Source organism: Takifugu flavidus, chromosome 10 (assembly GCF_003711565.1).
Source record: "Takifugu flavidus isolate HTHZ2018 chromosome 10, ASM371156v2, whole genome shotgun sequence".
In the NCBI taxonomy this organism is placed as follows: Eukaryota; Metazoa; Chordata; class Actinopteri; order Tetraodontiformes; family Tetraodontidae; genus Takifugu; species Takifugu flavidus.
In genome coordinates this window covers 9,411,746-9,427,818 of record NC_079529.1, presented here as the reverse complement: position 1 = coordinate 9,427,818, position 16,073 = coordinate 9,411,746, and the positions used below count along the sequence as shown (strand labels likewise).

The following is a 16,073-nucleotide window of genomic DNA, read 5'->3' as shown; positions in this document are numbered from 1 at the left end:
TTTTCATAGTATTTCACAGACTTCATTGGATTTCAGACACCAGGAAAAGGGCCTTCTAATCCTGACCGAGAGGCTGTTTTCGTTCGCGACACATGAGTATTCCACGCTGTTCACTTATTGGGGCTGTTCATTAATGAAACGTCGGCTCTTAGCTAAAAAAAGAATGATTCAAATAAACAGCATGGAACCACAGTGAATCATGGGCACATATACAAACATTACAAGACTTTTCCACTTTGTTAATTGGCAAAAAAAAAAACGCCTTCACATTAGGGGAAAAATGATTACACACTCATTAGCGGGCATCTGGCAAAGAATACACAGCATGGCTTCACAGCTAATAGCTTACGAGAAATCCAATAAATACAAAGAAGTGCCACAGATGAGCCATCTTCCGCTAATTATGTGACAATGTTCTCTTTTGAAAAACTACAACCTACTAAATGCAGAAACACTCAAAAAGCCAACCGGTCACTGCACACCACAGAACACACCTCTGTTGTAGTATTCTGCATATATCCATGGAAATAACCACTTGATTAAAACCTATTTTAATAATAACAACACTTAAGCCATAGCTCTGCTTGCACACTTAAAGGAACACAGCTTTGGAAGATAAGTACAAAATGAATGATAACCAGTGTCCATGTTCTCAACTCACACGCCCACAAACTCCTGTACGAACACACAAAACAACCCCCTTTGAGTTTCTTCATTCTTTCGATTACTTCCAGGATTACAAGATCTGGGGGTGCTCAGGTTCCAAATGTTGGTCCATTCTTGTATATTTTTGTGATAGGATACTAATTCACTCTCAGAGGCTCACATAGCAGTAGCATGACACCGACTCTTACATCTGGCTTTGGACAGCGAACTGGAAGCTGGGCCAACTTGCAGTTTCTGTTCCAGGCCAAGAGGCAGGGAAGTTAGTACAAGTGAGGGAATGGACTGAATTGTGTGATCCGACTGCCTCCCCTCTACCCAACACTTCCCCTGCACCAGAATTTGCTCCCGGTGCTGCAGACGCTGATTGAGACCAGCAGGGCCTGGAATTCATTCCTGATCTATTAGAATGAGATTAGAATAAACAATTGAAAAGAAATGCGAAAGGTGTTTACAGAACGAAGCTGAGATTTTAGTTCTTATGCCTATGGTTGTATCAGGATGAGAAAATCCAACTGCATGTCTGTTCCTGGATGCAGAGTATCTGGAGCTAGCCCGCTCCAATCAGAAAGACAGTGGTGCTGTGTTTCAGTCATCCTTGTTTCTTCCGTTCATCATCCTCTCTCCTGCCCGTATGCACATGGAGGGGATCAAGGCTGACGACAACAGCCTGTGTTGAGTTACGTGCTTCAGCTTTTGTTTGTGGAAAAAGCAGGAGGAGTGCACACCATGGTCAAAGTGATGTTAAATGTCCCGTTTAGAAACAACAGCAGCATGTGGACAGACATAGCCCCGGAACAGAACAAGGCAACGTGCAGAGTGTAATGAGACAAAAATGCTGTGTAAGAAAAGAAAAATCAAAGCTTTATACATGGTCTGATGGCTCATTAACCACTTCAGAGCTTTGGATCACATTTAGTCTGGGGTACATGTCTGCCACAGGAACCATACTGACATAAAAATGTTGTCGTTTTGATGTTCTGTTGAAGCTACTGTAGAAAAGCGTTGCCTTAATTCTACTGTTGTCAGTGCCAATTTCTCACACCGTACACAACCATAATTGAAACTACTTAGTGTTTAGCCTTTGATAAATCAATATTCTGATAGAAAGAAACATCCTAAGACCAACTTAGCTCCGACTCACCAGATAAAACTGCTCCAGGCTCTCTGATGGCGCCTCCCTGCTCTTCACCATCACCTTCTTTGTGTCCTCCAATTTCCCCATAGTAGAGGGCAATAATCAGCTCTAAGATCCGGATAAACATCGGTAGCTGCTGATCTGTAATGGACAACTTCAGGCTCTCCACCATAGTCTGGATCTGAGGAAACAGAAGACAGATTTAGGACAACATTGCATGAAGAGAATCCAATTACTGCTTCTGTTTTAGGACCTCATGCTGCTACTGTCCACTAATTATGACCTGCACACAAGCAAATGTTAAGAGCATACAGATAGTTTATCCATGACATAATGTTAAAATGAGAAGTAACGTATACTAATGGCAACGGCTCATTACACAAGCTTTTCCTAAGTAAATGTAATTAAATTTGCTCATGAGATAGATAACTTTATAGAAGTATAACTTTCCAGAATACAGCTATAATCCCATGCAGTGATATATTTCCTGGTAATAAAGTTCAAGTTAAAATACAGATTTTCTCACTTTGATAACAGATGGAATCTTTGAATTGATGTTGTCATAGGTAAAATGGAGGCGTGTTCTGAAAGAGCATTTGTACAGTAGTGGGTCCTGGTAAAACTCAATCTTTCCACTGGCGTTGCGCTTGTCCAAACACACGGTGCAGTCAGCAAAGTTGATCATTTTCCTGAGAACCAGATCTGGCGCTTCGCGGAGAATGAGAAACAAAACAAAAAAATCATCACATTTGCATCGCATAAGAGTGGCTGACGCTAAACAACTACAAAATATGCATGCTAGCAAAGATCTATAGGGCAAAAGCAAACACAACAGAGTGGGATCTGACAGTAAATCCTCATTATCCATGGAAACCATGGGTGATGACACTGAGAAGACATCAGAGTTATGTAATGTGACATTTATAAGAGGTAAAATTAGTCTTTTGTGCCTCTCTGTCTGTGTGGTCTGTAGCGTCTGCCTTTGTCAGAAGATAACACATCATCCCATTCTAAATTGTCACAGAGTAGCACACCCCTGGCAGACTTGTAACAGGACTCATCATTCACAGAATTATTTCATCCTCTCTACCATGCCAGGAACTACTGTTGGAACCTTTGCTTAAGGCTTATTTAAGCCCATCTTCTGAATGACCCAAAACAATATAATAAAAAATATGAGTTATTAAAAAAGAGTGAAAATGGCATTTTGGAAAAGAGCTATTCCTGTCTAACACACATGCACATAAACAAATGCTTTCTGCTTTTTACTTGTATTTCTCATTAAAAACATTAAAAATAGGTTATTTTATTTATGTGGCCTATCCAAATTCTCCAATCAACTTGTATTTGTAATGAAAAAGGTTAATCATTCTTTATATGTTGAAGCAAATAGGAACATTAAATTCACCTGGGTTGCATTGTGGTTACACCTTGTCCAATCCTTAAATTCATGTCAGTTTACAATTGATCTTATTTTCTAGCATGGTGCTGAGAACCCTGTTCAAGCCTCTTTATTTTTTAGTGTCTCTAAAGTGAAAATGAAAATCTACCCACAATGCATTGTGCCACTGGGACTACACATTCTAGTCACCTACTTTCAGACTTAAAAGGGATTTCTTTCCAGTGTCTGACCGTGCTGAACTAAATCTACACATTAAATGATTAAAATTGGTACTTTGTCAATAATCTAAATAAGAAGCTACATCAAGAAGTACTCAAACAGCTATGTTTAAGCTAATATGTCTTTTTGACCTTAGTTTGAACTAACAAAATTAAACACTTACTGTAATTTATAGGTTCTTGTCTTTGTGGATTTACTAGTTAATCCTACTAGCGAGGAATGTAAGCAGTCATTGCTCACCAGTGATGTCCATGAAGGCTCTCTCCCATGTGTCATCCACAGTGTAGCACTCAGCTGAAGTTATGTTGACCGACAGCACGATGTCATCTTCCACGTACTTAAGGATCAGGTTGTTCACCACAATATTCACGTTGTTCACCACACGTCTGATCAGGCTCTGTACATAACCTAGGAACATAAACAAGTCAAGAGACAGTGTGGTAAGAAGACACAAGATTGAACTTAACCCTAGGAACACATCAGAAATAATTAATGGGAATATTATTTTGCGCTGCGTTGCATATTACATCATTGACATGATTGGGAAAATTTTGTATCATAAACATTCAGCCAAACTCAAACCAGGACACCATTTTCAGTCCTAAGCATCGCTCTGTATTTAAAGCTGTCAGCATTGTGTAGTTATTTTAAATAATGTGTTCATTGTTCAATACACTTCTGCTTCACATACGGAATCAGGTCATGATTAGTGCAAGCGCCATACCCCCCCACGTCCATCTTCGTGCAAGCATAAATAAATGCAGGTCCTGACGTGTTATTTTTGTCCAAGATCAAGCCTTTGTACATATGAGGTCAAAGACAATTAAAGTAGCCTGTGTAAATATCCATAAGAAAACATTTTACTGCTCATGCTGCCTGAGCAAATCCTGGGTGAATTTATTAATCTCTGTAGGGTTCTCCTCTCCTCTCAGCTCTGCAACCCAAAGGTCAGCACATACAGATCCACCACAGCAGAGATTCAACCAGCACTGAGGCTGGAAAAAGGTGAGAAATACATGCAAGTAGTGTCAAATTACCAGTGATCTGGTCTTGAAATGAGATCAAAAACCAGTACTTTACAATGCTGACGATTTGGATGCATTAAAGGGAACCATTGTGCTGCAATACTAGTACCTTCTACCAGTAATGGTGACAACCAAAAACATAGTCTTTGCAAGTAAAACATACATCATAAGGCCATCACTCAACTGGACAAGAAAGAGCTTAAAATATTATAGACAGGGGGTTCTCAAACATAATTTTTAAAAATATCCGGCCATAAATCCTCTTAACCACAGGAGCGATGGCATTATTCATTTCTTCCATGTACTGTTAAACAGTGAAAACACATAAAGCTTTAATGCTTTTCCCTTATTTTCCAAACCAAATGTTTGTTTGGCGGTGGTAGCTGTAGAGGGACTGGGCTGAACGCAGGGTTTACGGTTCGAGCCCCAGTGGTGGACAAAAGTTGGAAGGCATGCTGGAAGCAGGAGAGGTTCCAGGACAACTTCAGAGCACTGCCAAGGTACCCCTCAGCAAGGCACCCAACCCTGCGATGAGCTGGTGTACCCTGCCGTCGCCCATATGCATCTGGAAAAAGCCACAGCGTGACCCCACAACCCACGCAGGGTCACGACTAGACAGCATTAAATGGGGCATGAATCAGTTAACTGGTCTGATACTTGTAAACAGGTCTGTCTCAGCATCAGCATATTTCTGCCATCTGACCAAAGTAAGTGACCGGAAGGGAAGATGACATCATATAAACTCAACCCATAAACGCAACGTGCATCCGTGACACTTGTGTGTGGCCCAGCATGCATGCATCTGCTTGTGCGAGTGTGAGTGTGTGCCTGGCTGCTCTTTTGCATTTCTGAATGTGACCATGTGTGCATGCTTGTGGTTCTGGGGTCAGTCAGAAGGGTGCTGTCGCACCTGCAGCCTGGGCAGTAAAACCAGCACTTTGCCCCCTGCTATTGCCCTCTCTGGATCTAATTTACCCATGTCAGTGTGTGTGACTCTCTTTGCCTGTTGCACTGACTTGCACTTGTGGTACCTCCTCTCGCCTTGCACCAACTCTAGGGCCCCATTCCGTCTTTCTGCGATTCATCGCACCAGCTCTGAACTTCTGTAAACAATTGACACAGCCAGCACCTGTGCTGCAGCCCACAGGGAAAGAGTCCACTTAAAACTGTTCAACCATAAAATGACTGGAAAAATGCTTCTCTGTGTGATCCAGGGACAGGCCAACTCTACCCTGTACGGTACAGGAAAGAAACACTTTTCTGTCTGTGCTCACCATTTTTCTTCTATATGGAAATCATTAGGAGCTACGAGCTCTGCCAGTCATTAGCCAAGGAGAGAATTATTGACAAGTCCATCGGACAATAACTGTACTGTAACCTGCTTCCTGCACTGTTATTATTGCTACCAAAAAGGCGGATGTGTTCTGACTGTTTGATTGTGACTGTATTCATTCAAAGGCCTCTTACATAAACAGGAAGGGACTGAATCAAACAAAAATGCTACAAGCAAAGATAGAATATATAGTATCATTATTAATATTCCCAAAAATGTTGATAGGGTTGGTAGTGTTTTGATAAATAAAAAATACAATCCCCACTAACAGTGCCAAATATTATTACCATTGGCAATGCTGGAGTAGAAAGATTCTAAAACTTGAATATCGTTTAACAGGATGGAAGTAAGGAAAGAGTAAAAATTAAATAAACCTGTATAGCCCTTACATAATTGCACAATACAATAACAATAACAACAAAAACCCAGGGACAATCTCTCAAAAGATGTCTGTACTTTTGCAACCCTGGTTTGAAGAGCATTCTAAATAAGAATGATTAAATATTTTGAGTTTAATAAAAAAGAACAAGGAAATGGATCCCTAAAGAAAAAGACTAGTGTACAGTGTAAACATTGGCTGATAACTATACACAAAACAAGAATGTATCGAGACATGGAACTGGTATTACCGAGAACATGATTTACAAATATTATGCTTGCAGATGCTGTGTATCCATTAGGATTTCAATCACATGCCAAAAAATAATAATAAGTTGTCACAAATCAGAACATTTCCCAAGCCGTTCTGTTCAACTCCCTAACAGATGGACTGTGTCCTGTGTATGAGTTGTACTTGCTAAAAAATCTGCAGAAAGATCCATAATAAACATCTGATTCTGTTTAAAAAAAAAACAACCTCAAGAAATGTCTGTAATTCTTTATATACTTTATCTTTATCAACATGTTGGGCTTTGGTATGGCAACCTGTAGTTGCACTATTACATCCACTTTCATTCATAACACAAAATTTATTTTTTAACCGGGTGAGTGGAATCAAAGTGAAGCTCTGCTGAATAGAAGAACACTGTTCTCACCAACAGTGGCCAACGGTCCCCCACAAGCAGCAGTAAACATAATCACTCACAGAATTGCTCAAGGTGGAAGCACTTGGTCTCTGGTCTTTGTGTGGCTACCAATCCCATGGCATATGAATTAACATCACTATTTTCCACCACAGGCAGAATGGGGAGGATAAATTCATTCAACATGTGAGAGCTTAGGGCCAAATGACTGGATAATTGCTGGTGGCTGCTTTTTAGTGTCAGCCCCTGTTTTGTTTTTGCTGTTTTGAAGGAAGAAGAATGAATAGATGCGACGCAGGCATTCATAAAGATAAATACTGATCAAAAGGTAAGATGTTGCGAGGTAAGAGGACCGAGATGGCTTTCATGCAAAGAATCTTCCCGAACACACCCACATTTAGACATTCTGTCATCCTCTAGAACCAAACAATGAACATAGTCGTACATGTTACCACCAGAAGGATAACTGTAGTAAAACAACAGAGAGCATGAATGAGGCTGAAGGATGGGAGGTTTAAACAACAATCAACTGTAAAGTACTTAGAACTTCTATTTCTGCCAGAATACCAGTAAAGATCAGGATGGCAATATTGAAAAACATAAAACATAAAACCTAGTCAGCATAGATGAATTAATGTCATGCCATGTCTACACTTTTAGGGGGAAAAAATTGAACTACTTTTAAGGCTGCTGACTAGTTGATTTTGTATCTTATTCTTGGGAAAACATCCTCTGTCTGAGTCATAACAGGTTAGTTTTACCTCATCTACCTTTTAACCTCTACCTTTTAATTAGAAAGGCTGGAATTACAGCATTCGTCTGTTTCCTTGACATTACCGAGGTGCTGCGACCTCTGACCTTGCCGTCGTCTCTAAACCCTGTAATGGGTTGAGAACTGGAACAGTGTGGGGTTTGCATGCACATTAACACAGATACACTTGAACACATACAGCCTCGCTCTTGCGCGCGTGCACACACACACCTGGGAGATCTGTTGGTGGGCCTAAAGGGAGATGGTGAGTGTGTGAGGCACCCTGCTTTAACAGCTGGGCAGAGATATTATCTCATAACATCAGACCTGGAAATAGATCCTCCCTAGATACAAATGGCAAGGAGTGTAGGTTCACATATTCATGCGTACGAGGGCTCTGGGAGTGAGCACACTGGTTGGGTTAAACTGTGACCCAGCAGTAAAAGCTCAAGACCCCAACCTACTATTTGCTTAATTTTTATGCCTACTCCCGTCTCACAAATAAGGCCACTTATTTAACTTGTTCATAATGGTTCAAATCATATAGCCTTCCATCGAGAAGCATAATGTGTGCACACGGTGCATTCGTAACTTTCAAATAGACAAAAAATATATCTCATGAAGTAGTAAAAGGCCATTATCTAGTCCCAGTCAAACAAAGCCATGCTTTGTGAGATGCAGTTAAGTGCAGGAGTGAAGCAGGCATGGAATCCCTGGCCCTTTTGGAGGCATGTGGTCAAGTGGCCTTGTTGATAAGAACCATCACTGTGTGATTTATCACGGCCACAGCCCCCACACTTTCTCTGGCTGATTTACACTGGTTTAAAAGCCGTTTAATTCCAAAAACAACACTTTTCAATGTAAAACAGATTATTACAAACCAAGGAACCTGACACTAACCACTCCGGTGAGCTGACATCGTATATATCAATATATTTTTTGCCTCCGTGGCTCAGTGCAAGATATAAAACATTTTCCTGTAGTATAAATGGTACTAATCGCAGTCTCACACCGTGTCTCGATCCTCCCCCACAGAGGTAATTTCTGCCCTTGTTGCCATTTTCCGAACAGGGAGGTGGAAGAGGTTTACTGGCCCCAGGACCATCACTCACCTGGTGGCAGGTCGGGGTCACTGGGGGCAGCCTGCTGAAGGCGGCGGGGCTTGGCCACAGCCTTGGAGCTGTCTGAGACACTGCGACTTGTGGAGCTAGAGCCACTCTCATGGTCATCCTGAGGAAAAGACACACAAAAAAGCCATCCAGTGAAATGTGTGGTAAATGCTGCATTTATCCCAGGATAGCAGGGCACAATCCTGAAAAAGAGAGTCATTATTTTCAGATAGACCTGACAAAGCTTTTTTTCTCCATGGGACATCTTCAGTATGGATACATGTTCAAATCTAAAAAAAACAACATGCAGACTCAATTTTCCCTATGAATCATAAGAAAATGCAAATAAATGGAATGTACTTTTTTCCCATCATGCAGCCCTAAACTTGCATTATATATTATACAATGGTTGTGCACTACTTTTATTTTATTTGTATTGTACTTATTTTAGGTAGCAGGTTAGCACACATCCCCATGTAATTAATTAGGTTTTTTAAAAGTATTTATTTAACTACAGTGCTGAGCACATCTGTGTGGTATCTACCATATACAACTTTGGTAGAGCCCCTCCTTCACTGCAAACCTTCCGAGTAACCTTCCTCCCATCCTCATTTAAGAGCCATCTCCCTGAGCTGTCCAAATAAACTTTGGTCCTTGGAAGAGAGGGGTTAAGGTCTCCCCTCCACAACAGCACATGTCATCTGCACCAGGCCAAGGAATGCAAGTGCGAGTGCGTGTGCATTTGTGTGTGCGAGTGTGTGTTTATATATTTGTATAGGAAGTATGATGAAATGGATGTCACCTTCACAAATGAGCCTGAAGATAAACTAAATGATAAAAGATTTGGGGTGAGTAGGTTATTTATTGGTTTAGTCTGAAGGGGGCCTTGGCCGAACCAAAACTTTGTTCCTGTTGGACAAGAAGTGCAATTGCCAGAAAAAGCATTTGAAACTATTGTTTTTATATAATACGCTGTTAACAAGCAACAAACCTGAGAAAGGTTTACACATGAAGAAACAGAGATTACTTGTTAATTCCAAAAAGGCCTGGTAGCCTTCCAACTGTTTTAAGTGCAAAATTTGTCATAATAGTTGGCAATATCTGTAATAAACAGAGAGCACAGACTGTCCTCCGATAATGAATTTCAGCAACTTTATAAACACTTGAATAAACATGGAGAAAATTTCCCTGCCACATCAAAAGCTAAGAACAAACTACAACTTCTAATGCTCTACATTTCTATTTTTGTATGATAAACGAATACCTCATAATGCACTTTACTGTAGATACCAGCCTGCAACAGTGAACGTGCATCAAAGAAGACGAAGCAAACAGGAAAAAGTGCAAACAGAAATTATAAATATACAGAGAAAAAAGACAGGAAAGACACAAAGTTAAGGGAGTTAACCTAAAGTCTGGCATGGATTAAGGATTAGGGCAGCATGTAACCTTCATAGTCAGCCTGGGTGGTAAGTTAGTCAGAGGGACAATCTGGATCTGATCACACGTTTTCGGCCTTTAAACAGCGGATCAGCGCAGCGGTGTCTCAGCAGTCACCCCTTATCCTGACTAATGTAAACACTGAGGGTGTCAAATACAAATATATTTGGCTACTCTATACACACACAATTTCACACATACTCAAATGAGGTAATGAAAACCTGCCACCACACCTTTCTGGAAATTCACATGCAGAACATACTGTACACTAAGACAGCACCTCACATTTAACACACATTTTAATGACATTAAATGAAAAATAGGTTTACCCTCCTCTATGTGGTTCCATAAGAAAGGTCAGTATTTAAGACTTTGCATATTTTGACGGAGAAGCCAGTATCCCCCCGTGCAGTTAAGTAAACATGCAATTGCTAAAGGAGATGAAAGAAGCTCTGGCAGAAATATTCACAATTTATTTCAATAAGGGTCTTTGCAGTAGGATTTTCTCCATTAGTGAGTGATGGGGATTGGTAAACAGAAGTCAATGAATAATAAATACTGAATCATTGCTCTAAGAATAGAGATTGGCAAATGGTAAAATGTGAATTTGGTGCTCATTACTCACAATTTGCTAACTGATCATCGCTACATCAATAATAATCAATGTTACTGCAATAAAATCTGAAGAAAAAGTCGTTTCTACATGAGGTCAGTTTATAATGACAGATTCACAGATGGCGATGTGTTTAGTTTACCTCACAATATGTTACTTGAGCACTTTAGAATTAGAAACAGCCTCCCCCATTTAGAATCCCATATCTATACGTAAAGGAATGCCTCGCACCGCAGGCCAAGAGTACATCAAGTTCAACAACTCAAACTGCCACTGAAGACCAAGAATGCGAAATTTGGAGGTAGCGCAATTAGGCACTCGATGTCACCGTAGGCAGTGAGCAAGTCTCCAGAGGTGAAAAATGCCCTTTCAGGGGGAAGCCCTGGGACAAATGAAGCCTGCCTCAGCTGCTGCCGGGTAAACTGATCCCTCCAATGCCACGGCAGGGCACGGGACAGGGAGGGGGGAATGGAGGGAGAGGAGGAGGGAAAGACAGAAGGAGCAGGAAAAGGAGGGGGGTTGTTTCCCTTGCAGGCACGTCAACTCAGCTGTTGACCAAAGATGATGGTAGCAAAAGAGGAAAACAAGGGCAGAAGAATGGAAAAAATAACAAAGGAGGATGAAGTGAGACACTGGGGCCGAAAGTAATAAAGCTCATCGGTTTGTGAGGCATGGAAAGACAGAGATAGACAGAAAAATGGAACAGCCATGGGTAGCGTGAGTGACAGGTTGGGGGGACCCCCTACTCAGAGGGCAAGTGGGCACCCATGGAGGGTTAGGGCACAGGAAAGCTAGGCCTGACCTTTGTCCTCCTGCAGACGTCTGGCTCAGTCAGGGAGCGATAGGCAGCGTGTTGGGTCTGTTTGGAGGGTCGACCCACATCTAAGCTGCTCAACATACTGGCTGAACCCTGCCGCTACCTCCAGCTATTAGAAACAGCGCCCCTGCAGATACTGTCACAGTTACTCCTAAACAAACAAACAAGCTGTAACTGACACACACCAGAACGCGAAAAACCTTTATCTGCTCCCGGTAATGCAATTAATATGTAAATTACCATGAGAAAACAGCAAGACTTTTTCCCATAAGTGGACACTTAGGGACTACTTACTGGGTTGAATAAATAACTAAAATTAGCACCAACTGCATGCATTTAAGCTGCTAATGTTATCGTGTCACTTAATAATGATCAATCTCAGCTACTCACTGGAACGACTCAAATTAAATCTCCCCAGCCTAAATGCCTTAGAGGGCCTGATCTTCTGAACACAAACATTTACAAAAACTGGTCAATTTCACACCAATTCAGCAGATTAATGAGGACTTGCAGAGGACCATTGCTGGAAAAACACATTCTCTGTTATTGTTGTTTTTCCTCTACAGGTTGCTGACGAACTCATGCTGACATCAAAGCGGCAGGCCTGGAAATCGGAGGCCAGGCGGTGGAGGGCGAACGCCTATAGAGTGAGAAAATAAATGAAGGAAACTCAATAGCTCCTTATCTCACACAGACACCCCCCCCCCACCCACCCACCCTCGCCTCCCCCCAAATCGCTCATACACACATACAAACACAGACATAAACTCTGGGTCTCACAAGTAGAGGCCCTGTCCTCCATGTCAGAGCCCACAGAACGCCATCCCTGGGGAAAATCCAGCAATCAGCCCTCCTCCTACAAAAACACTCGGAAAATAATTTCAGTTACAGAACTTTCTTCAAACCCAAATATATGTAAAAAAAATGACAGCTGGGCATTGAATATGATGATATGAGACTGCTTTTAAAAAACCTGTACTGAGAAGAGTGATGTCTGTGTTTTCACATTATGGTGATTAGGTGGTTTTACTGCAAATATGTTACAGCAGAGCACTGGACACCCTAACAGGGCCGTCTGATAACCATGTTGAGTGAACTGGTTAGTGAGATATACAACCTGGGAATGGTCAAGTGAGTGCTGGATCTATGCCTGTAAACCCTGTGTTCAGTAAAACACAGAGAAATCCACCTACTGCTTTTATACAGCAATACACACCAGCATCTGATACACAGAAATGTAAGGAGCCATGGAGCTGCACAGCTGGAGTCCATGGCAGATTGGGGGATTATCGTCCTGATAAATATCACACCATGTGGCAGTCTGAATAATTATCTCAATGAAAACAGCTCATTACAAAATGTGGTCTATATCACTCTCTCTTTCCCAAAGAAAACACACTACTGGGAAAGAAAATCCCCACATGTATGCACAGTATTAATTAAATATGACAGTACATTAAGTCCATACAAAATAATATTAAAGCTGAACAGGTGGAGCCTCCCTGTTCCACTTATACATGTAAAGTTCACACAACATACGTTCTGATTTGTCTCAACTTACAGATGTTCCCTAGGAAAAAAATGCAAGCTAATTTTATTGAATGAAACCACACGCCACTACTTAACCTATATTTATCATCTGATAAACAAATATGACACATTTCTGAAATATGCATCTTTTGTGGTTTTGTTGAAAAAACTTTACAGTATATCTGGATGACCTAAGTGTAATTTGTGTTTTTAAACCTCTTATAGTCATAATTAAAGTAACCACAACAAAGAGCAGACAGCTGTTTGGGATTTCTGTGGCTACGCTTCCAAAGGGGGTGAGAATCATTTCAAGTTCTGTAATACCAGAAGTGTTACGAAGCGCATTTAAAGTCTGCAAATTGTTACAATCAAAATCAATCGATTCATCTATCCTTTTTTTGGAAGCAGAAAAATATAACATAGCCATTAAATGGGGAGGTGAAGCAAGTTTAGAGAGCACACTTTTGATTGATGATGTCAGATTGATGATGTCATCGTGCAAGTCTGCCAAAAGCACCACCGCTGTACCCAAGTCAAACTGACGATGTTTAAGATCTGGCACCAACATGCCAGAATAATGAGAAATGTAAACAGGGTTCCAAGTTACAGCCCAGACCCACGGGGCGGAATCATGACTTCTGATTTATGCATCTATGGTTTTCACTTGCATGAAGAGTTTTTATACTGATAGCAGGTTTCTCTCAGTCTTATTTGTGCAAGACAGCTTCATAACCAGGTTCATATACCACAGCCAGAGATCAGCAGAAACTCTTCCTGCGTTTATGGCACAGAAGCTGCCGCAGCTCCAGTTAAAGTGTGCATAACTCTCTATTAATCTAGTAAAACTCAAAGCCATGTATTTATGCATGAAACACACTCCTTTGTTACAAAATAGCAGAGATCAACAGTGGGACTTTATAATGCAGTGAACCGAGTGGCGTTTGATTCTGGTGAAAGCATTTCATTTCCCACAGTTGTTCGATTAAATTCAAATTGTAGTCATTTAAATTCAAAGGGTTTATAAAAGGGTTACAGTGATTCTGATCAGGCGTAGTGATATATAAATCAGTTTGAATGTGACTGGCAACTGCTATATTGACTTTTCCAAAAATCTCAAACATGATGCATTTCTTCTTCAATCTACTTCCAAGCGTTTACATTTAGGATGGAGCCTACATAGTCTGTACACAAAATTAATGAATAAAACCACCAGACATAGAACAGCACTAACAAATGAGACTCACCTTCTCAACACGTGCTACCAGCTGCTAACAGTCAACATCTGGTGATCTAACAGGTCAGAAGCAGAAAAGCTGCAGCAGTAATAACCTGAAAGGGGGCACATTGCCACCTAGCAGCTGCACATACAGTCACTCACGCTTAGGTAAATAAGTGTTGGAGCTGTGATTATAATTTTAACGAACCAGACAAACATATTTGGGAGTCACAGACAGGAGAAAAATGGAATAGAGGAGAAAACTGTGAGAGGGTGAGGAGCCGAAAGTGGTCCAACACATAAAAATAGGGAAAAACTCAAGTCAGCCAATAAAGAAACCAAGAGAAAGAGACAGAGAAAGAGAAGAGAATGGGAAAGAGAGAGAGAAATTGTTCCTGATTTAGATCTGAGAGGTTCTGGTCCTTCAGATGTCTCCATCAGCTAACCACAAGCCCAGGCTGAGCATGTGAGGCATGCTGCTTATGCTGGCACAGTTACCCCCTAATGCTAATAACTGCAATGTGTTAGCTACAATAAAACACTCCACACAGACCCTTTACATACACACACAGGCATGTGCAAGGAGACGCACATACTGGAGTCAATGACACACATGGGGGAATTCCAGACCCAGGGCTTTACCCAGGCTATCTTTTCAATTAATAACTAAACTCAAGCCGCCGTTTGCAGCGATCCCACCGTACAAGTTCTACCCTATGGCATGGAAAAAGATGAGACTGCATAGAATCACCGCAGCACGAATCGTTCTCACAGTATTTTCTGCATTGTTTCCAACACAATACGCATCAGCCATCTAATTATCTCAACATCAGCCAACAACTGTTCACACAGTGGCCGAGTCTCCGCCGATAATTTAACACATGTGAGCTACAACCGTACCCCTGCACACAGCAGAGGCATATTTGTTCTGGGAGTTTGTCAATCTTCTCATCCCAGAAAGATAAAATAAATCAAAATGCAGGGGAAGAACTGGGAGTGGGGCCTCCCAGCGCTGAGAAATACCAAAGCCATATTGCCGGAGGTTTGAGCACGCAAGAAGAATACAACAAACCTTATGTTTGCATAGTTTTTCTACACCAGGTTCCAAAGGAGCTGTAAAATGTAATCCATGGGAAATCCTTTTGGTTTAGCAGTTTATTAGTTAGTTATTGTTGATCGGTGCAAATAAGACATCTAATTTCTTTACTTAAATTTGCAGAGTGTAAGTGCCAAATTTACAGTTTGAATGATAGAGAAACCTTTACCAGTAAAGCTAAATATCTACACATCAGCTGCATAAGGGCAAAATAATAAAATCTCTTTTTCAAATAAGGCAGGATTCTTTTCTACACATTCCACATAAAGGTCGAAATGGAAAGAAAGGAAATAACCAATTCTGGCACATTTTTTGGAGAAATGGAATCCAACCTTTGCAGCACAGAAGTAGCAATAAAATGACTTTTTAAACACAATCAATTCCTGTGGCTTTAATAATTGCTAAAGCACATGCATGAGTTCAAGACTAAATACAGATCTCACACAGAATGTGTTCAATTATTACTAAATAACAAGTATTGTATTCACATCTGCATAAAAACTGCAATTGTCAATTTAAAAACATCACCTTTAACCCATTCAGACATGCACAAACAATCTAAATTCATGTGCCTGCTGCATCATGTCCTGTTGGGTTCATTTAATCTAATCACTTCTTGTCACAGATGTTTAGATTTAAGACTCATGGAGCAAATGGTGTGCCTAATTGCAACACAATATCTCCCCAGAATTTCTGCCC

General features: G+C 40.9%; 1 protein-coding gene across 3 annotated transcripts in view; it reads right to left on the bottom strand.

Annotated features, from left to right (window-relative positions):
* The window catches only part of LOC130532683 (intermembrane lipid transfer protein VPS13B-like), a 231,590-nt gene that overhangs the window by 207,529 nt on the left and 7,988 nt on the right, over positions 1-16,073 (bottom strand). For all 3 annotated transcript variants that reach the window (XM_057045445.1, XM_057045444.1, XM_057045446.1), the window contains exons 4-7: positions 8,666-8,783; positions 3,663-3,830; positions 2,328-2,509; positions 1,808-1,982 (exon numbers count right to left, since the gene is read on the bottom strand). In XM_057045445.1, coding sequence (XP_056901425.1) covers positions 1,808-1,982; positions 2,328-2,509; positions 3,663-3,830; positions 8,666-8,783 — 643 coding nt within the window. The remainder of the gene's footprint in view (positions 1-1,807; positions 1,983-2,327; positions 2,510-3,662; positions 3,831-8,665; positions 8,784-16,073) is intronic.